The sequence below is a fragment of the Ictalurus furcatus genome, chromosome 13 (assembly GCF_023375685.1).
Source record: "Ictalurus furcatus strain D&B chromosome 13, Billie_1.0, whole genome shotgun sequence".
In the NCBI taxonomy this organism is placed as follows: domain Eukaryota; kingdom Metazoa; phylum Chordata; class Actinopteri; order Siluriformes; family Ictaluridae; genus Ictalurus; species Ictalurus furcatus.
In genome coordinates, this window is record NC_071267.1 from 14,707,394 (window position 1) to 14,713,393 (window position 6,000).

At 39.6% G+C, this 6,000-nt stretch overlaps 1 protein-coding gene across 1 annotated transcript in view; it reads left to right on the forward strand.

Moving 5' to 3' along the window:
• ablim1b (actin binding LIM protein 1b) overlaps positions 1 to 5,675 on the forward strand; it is a 43,494-nt gene extending 37,819 nt beyond the window's left edge. The window contains exons 17-24 of the mRNA XM_053640423.1: positions 281 to 366; positions 549 to 672; positions 753 to 817; positions 2,337 to 2,391; positions 2,494 to 2,501; positions 2,894 to 2,968; positions 3,889 to 3,969; positions 4,115 to 5,675. Of these exons, the coding sequence (XP_053496398.1) occupies positions 281 to 366; positions 549 to 672; positions 753 to 817; positions 2,337 to 2,391; positions 2,494 to 2,501; positions 2,894 to 2,968; positions 3,889 to 3,969; positions 4,115 to 4,228 (608 nt within the window). The 3' untranslated portion in view covers positions 4,229 to 5,675. The remainder of the gene's footprint in view (positions 1 to 280; positions 367 to 548; positions 673 to 752; positions 818 to 2,336; positions 2,392 to 2,493; positions 2,502 to 2,893; positions 2,969 to 3,888; positions 3,970 to 4,114) is intronic.
• The last annotated feature ends 325 nt before the right edge of the window (positions 5,676 to 6,000 follow it).

The following is a 6,000-nucleotide window of genomic DNA, read 5'->3' on the forward strand; positions in this document are numbered from 1 at the left end:
GTAGTTTGTGACGAGTGGTATAGAATCCTTTAGATTTTTTCCCCTGTTCGATTAGGGAATATAAACAAAAATCAATAAATCAATTACATCATTCACATCATTGATCCAAACACCATTCCTCAATTCTAATCATTACACTGTTACTGTTAATTTCCGTTTGTTTTCATTATGATACATGGAGGCTTGGATGTGTTCATCAAAGTATAATGATTCAAACAGTAATGAAGATTTTGTACACTAATCCTCTCTTTGTTTTGATTGATATTCGTTGTGCAATCAGGTTCAGATATGAGGAGTCGCTCGCGAGATGAAGAGGAGGAGGAACAATTCAAACGAAGACAGCTCCAAGAAGATCATCTTAGCAAGGTGAAGGGTCATTAGCACAAAACATTCATTATAATATTAGAGGAAATTAATCATTCACAGCAATCACAGAAAACTACAGAGATTGGTAGTATTGTGCGGAATTTGACAACAAGCTAGTTTCATAGAATGGATCCACGGAGCGCTGATTACTGAAATTGGAATGACTTTTTACAATACTACAGATCCAGTCTGGTCTTGGGAAGCTCATTTTGAAGGAGGAGATGGAGAAGGAAATGAACAAAGAGAGATATGCTCGCAGTGTGGCAGCCCAGCGGTACGAGCCTCAGCACTCCAACTTCACTGCAGGTACTGCAGTATACACCAGCTCCTCAAACTGCAAGTGGCTTTGGCACTGTCACACTTACTGATTAATAATTCATCTGCAGATCCCAACTCTCCCACGTCTAAAACCTCTTCACTGCCAGGATATGGACGCAACGGCCTTCTTCGGGTAAGAGGCAGCAATAGGCCGCAGTAGGTGTGGCTTTAAGCTGGTTTATAAAAATGAAGGTATTTTATTTGAGGTCAGTTGCCTGGAGATGTATGTGGCTCTGAGTGGGCCACCCATAAAATTCATGGGAATGTTGCATGGCTTTGAGTCTATACATGTATCCAAATAGGTATGCACATGTATGTTCACAGATTTTACTTGCCTGATTAACATATTTCTAAAAGTTTGTATATTCACTACCAACACTAGCTTGCTGGCTAACATGGCAGGATTTCTTAAGTAATGTCTTATACAGTGTGGGAAATAACTATTGGACGCGTCAACATTTTTTTCAGTAAATATATTTCCAATGAGGTTATTCACATGAAGTTTTCACCAGACTTTGGTATTAACTCAAGAAATCCAGAAATATAAAGAATTCACAACATTAAAATCCATAAAGGAAGTTATGTGTAATAAAGTGGAATGACACAGGAAAAAAGTATTGAACACACTAACTGAAATGTATTTGATACTTAGTGGAGAAGCCTTTGTTTGTAATGACAGCTTCAAGACACTTCCTGTATGAAGAAATTAATCAGGTGTGATTTTGGCCCATTCTTCTAAACATATTGTCTTTAAATCTTGTTCAATTGGATTCAAGTCAGGTGATTGACTGGGCCATTCTAACACCTTGATTTTTTTCCTCTGAAACCAATTGAGAGTTTCCTTTTCTGTATGATTTGGATCGTTGCCCTGGTGGAAGGTCCACCCTGTCTCATCTTCATCATCCTGGTGGATGGCAGCAGATTCTTCTCAACAATCTCCCGGTAAAGGGCTCTATTCATTTCATGTGAATAGCCTCAAAGGAAATATATTTACTGAAAAAAATGTTGACACATCCAATACTTATTTCCCCCACTCTATGTGAATTTAATTCACATATAGGAATGTAATTGTAATTCACATAATGTGAATGTAATTTTCACTGCTAGGGATAACCAGCTAGATAACACGAAATGATTTGCCAGCTAGGTAGCATCATTTCTGATCGGATGTCTATGTAATAAAATGTTCTGTACTCTTCATTCTAATACTTGCTAGCTTAACATAAGTGACATGATTTCTAAGTCATATTCATAAAGGTTTGTAATCCTCACTGTTAATGCTATCCAGATATCTAAAATAAATTGATTTATCAGGATTTCTGACTTATTATTTATTTATTTATTTTAATAAATGTCATATTTCTAAATGCTAATAATCTTCACTAGCTAAAGCTAGCTAACATGAAAACTTGACAGAAAATCATACCACACTATGTACAACTACAGAACTACTTTTATGGTCCAGGTGCCCACTGTAAAATGTTTGAAAGGCATGTCTTTGAGTTTATATGCAGTATATGGGCTCAAATACATGCCCACTGGTCTGCAGCCTCACACAAGCAGATCACTTTTTGGACGTGTTTTACCATTACGTGAAGAGAAAAATATTTTTCACATTACTAAATGTCTTTGGTCTGTCTTTTCATCCACAGCCGACAGAATTCTCTCAGTATAACAGTTACGGGGATGTGTGTGGAGGTCAGAGAGGTATTTACCCACCTTCCATATCATGTTAGAGTAGTCTTTGGATAAATTGGAGCATATGCTCACACTAAGCTGTCTTCTTCCTCTCTCCATATCATTATGCAGATTTCAAGGTACGTGAATGATACAGACTATAACCTGATCAGCTGCACTGAGCATGTGCATCCGCCATCATGTACATGAGAATGTGGAATCATGCTCCATGTGACACCCTGCTACGCTTGTGCCTGAGTTACAAACAGCTCAGGCAAGGGGGAGAGCATGGACAAGGGGTTTCATCATTACATACGCACATCCTAAGAAGTTTGTACATACCTATAGTTAGACTAAAGGAGTAACAGTTATCCCCATGGGTAGATAAAGTCTTACTCCCTCCTCGTAGTATCAGATTAGGTAAAGTTGGTGTTTGTTTAAGTTGTCATGTATTTCCCATGGTTCTTTTTCCTCCCAGTCCTCTTATTGTTTCTTTTTCATTTACATTGCACGTATGCGTTCTGTTCTATAGCTCGTCCAAGATGGCCAGGTTCCCCTAACCAGAATGGACAGGGGAATGTCAATGCCTAACATGCTGGAACATAAAGCAAGTATCCCATGTGTTTTTGTTTGTTTGCTTTTGATTTTGTGAGAATTACATTTCTCCTCTTTCTCATTTTGTCAGTGTCCCTTCTTGTTCTGTTAACATCCACCCCGTTAACACCCAGATCATTTATTAGAGTAAAGTAGGTTTTCTTGGCACAGCCTCACAGGTTATAGGTAGTGGGATGAAGGGAGAAGACTAGGGCCTTCCAGTGCTGTGAAATGATGTAATGATATGCTTTGCTATGTCTGAGCTGTACACATTTTTCCAGATCATTGATCCCCACCTTTCCTAAATCTGGCTGAAGAGGCTTAAGAGCTGCATGTTCTTGGTTTCTTTAAAGGTGCTGCTATAGTCTCCACAATCTCAACATGATCATTTATTGTTCCATAACAACATTTTATGTTAAATAAAGGAATAATATTCCTAGAAAAGTTATACAGTATGTCCTCCATTCAGTGTTAAATCGGAATGACACAGCACATTCACTTCCTTTTTTTTTCCTCTTTTTTTTTAGACATGATGATTTTAGTAACATATCTACACATCATTTTGTCTTAATTTGGCCATTTTCACTTCATGTCCTTGTCTCATTTTGTGATTTGATTTTGGAAGTGATGTGACACACTGTAAATATTTTTTCTTTTAAAGGCATTGACACATAATTCACAAAAAAATGTTTTCGCCACAGTCTGCTTTTTCCCTTTTCTCTCCCCCGTGACCTGCTGAGTTGTGGCCAGCCTCTAGCACATCTCCCCATCTCTGTTCAGTTTAGCATATTGTCTGTTTGCATCTCTGTGTGAGTGAATGGTTGCGTTCTCAGCACGTGCCTTTGTCCAGCTTTGCTTTTCAGTAATTCATTGTGTTTGGCAAATGTCTTGCATTGCATTCTCCATAACAAGACAATCCCTCCTTTTGTAAAGGTGTATCCCTATGAAATGCTCACTGTCACCAACAGAGGGCGTACTAAGCTCCCAAAGGACGTGGACAGGACGAGACTGGAGGTAATTAGAGGGCAAAGCTGTAAGCCACACTCTAGGTGGTGGCGTGGGAATAATATGTGTTGATGCTGCACTTTCTCTACTTCCCTTCTCCTCAACGTTCCTTTCTCATTGCACTTATTGAACCTGTACGTTGTTGTCTCCTCAGCGTCACCTGGCCCCTGAAGTATTCTTTGGTGTCTTTGGAATGGAGATCCAAGAGTTTGACAAACTTCCTCTGTGGAAGCGCAATGATATGAAGAAGAAGGCCAAGCTGTTCTAGCCAGGACATGTGCATGTTTTAATTTATCAGTCACTCCAATAATGTATTATAGCTGTAGTTTTCTGATTTGCTTTTCCTTTATTCACTTTTATTTTTCCTTTTTTTTGTTTGCTTCCAACAGTCTGATACACGTGGACATAAATTATATACTTTTTTGATTCAAAACAAAGACCACACCTTTTTTTCCCAAGGCAGAGTTTTCATTTGAGTAGGTTTAAAATGAACTGCGATCTAACCATTCAGAAGTGAGCAGAGGAGTGAAGACTGGTTATTATCTCTCACATTTAACTCACATGAAACCTGACTTCCGAGCAAAGCTTTACTCCCTTGCACTCCTTCCTGCCCTCTCATAAAACAGGATTGTAATCTTTTTGGGGGGAAAGTGGTAGGGGGCTGAAGGCTGTCTGCAGGGTTCTTCCTCTAAACAGGCTATTAAGGTGATGGAAGTGGAGGCGCTCCAGTAGCCCCCTGCTGCTGTGGCCCTAACAAGGGCCTTGATGTGTGTTAATGGGGGGAAGTTAAAACTACTGTATGTGACTGAAGATGAGAGGCCTGGGCTCTACCTGTGGTGGGGAAGGCCTTAACAGACCATCCGGGCTTCTGGAACATATTAGAACCTGAGGTGACAGAAAGACGCATCTGTTATAACGCACCCCCCTGCCATCTCCTCTCAGTCATCAGCTAATACTGAAATGGCTTAACATGATTTCTCTAGAATCCAAATCCTACTGAGCTGAGGATCCCTTTTAAGCCCCATTACCTATTTTTAATTTAAAACAAACGGAAATATTTGACAGATGAGGTGCTGGTGAAATGTTAGGAAACGAAAGCCGACCTCCTTCCTCTTAAAAAGAGTTGTGTGTTTTTTCACCACTAGAAGTCAGGCTTGTGTTATTAGGGACAGTTGAGGACCCTCCCCCCCCCCCCCCCATCTTACTTTTCAGACCCCTCCGTCATTGGAATCTGACAATCCTCTTCTCTTGACCACTATCTAAGCTGCAATATGTTTTAGCAACATATCACTTTGAATAAAGTTGCATTTGAAAAGTAACACCTTTGATATTACTGCATTTTATAGAGCTGAAGTATTTCAAACTGCCACTGTGTTGCTGGGAGACTGATGGAGCCGTAGCCATAGCATCTGTGTCACAAGTAGGTTGGATAGCAGGGCCATATCTGTCATTCCGTATAAAGCTGCCAGACAGTGTTGTTCCCATATCACTGGATGTGCTTGCAGTAGTGTTGTTGGCTGTTGGTGACCGTTAATTCCCAGCAGTTTCCTGTGTTATCCGCACGGTTAAGGACAGAGGACTAGGAAATAGAAAAAATACTGGGTTTATAAGACACAACAAAAATGTGATGAGAGTATGGTGATGAAATTCCGGTTTTGATACCCATCATGACAATGATGTAAAAACTCAAATGAGTAATAAATTTCTGCTTCAGATATTTATGTTGTTGGTGAGTCATTTCTTTCTGTCACTACCACACTGAGGCAGTAGATAATAGTGTGAAATTTGTGGGTTGGCTGCAAATGCTGTACATTAAAATGTTTTGTGTGCTTTTACACTATGGAAGAGCTGTTTCACCTAGAGAAAGTTTATTAGTGTATCCATTCAACCACACCACCATCACTTTTCCCCAAATGAGTAATAAAGAAACATTCTGAGAACTCAGTAGACTGTGACATGAACCCCAAGTACAAAACCACACGTATGCACACATACTGTGAGCTCATTATCATGGCTGGTTTGGTTCATTGTATAGGACAA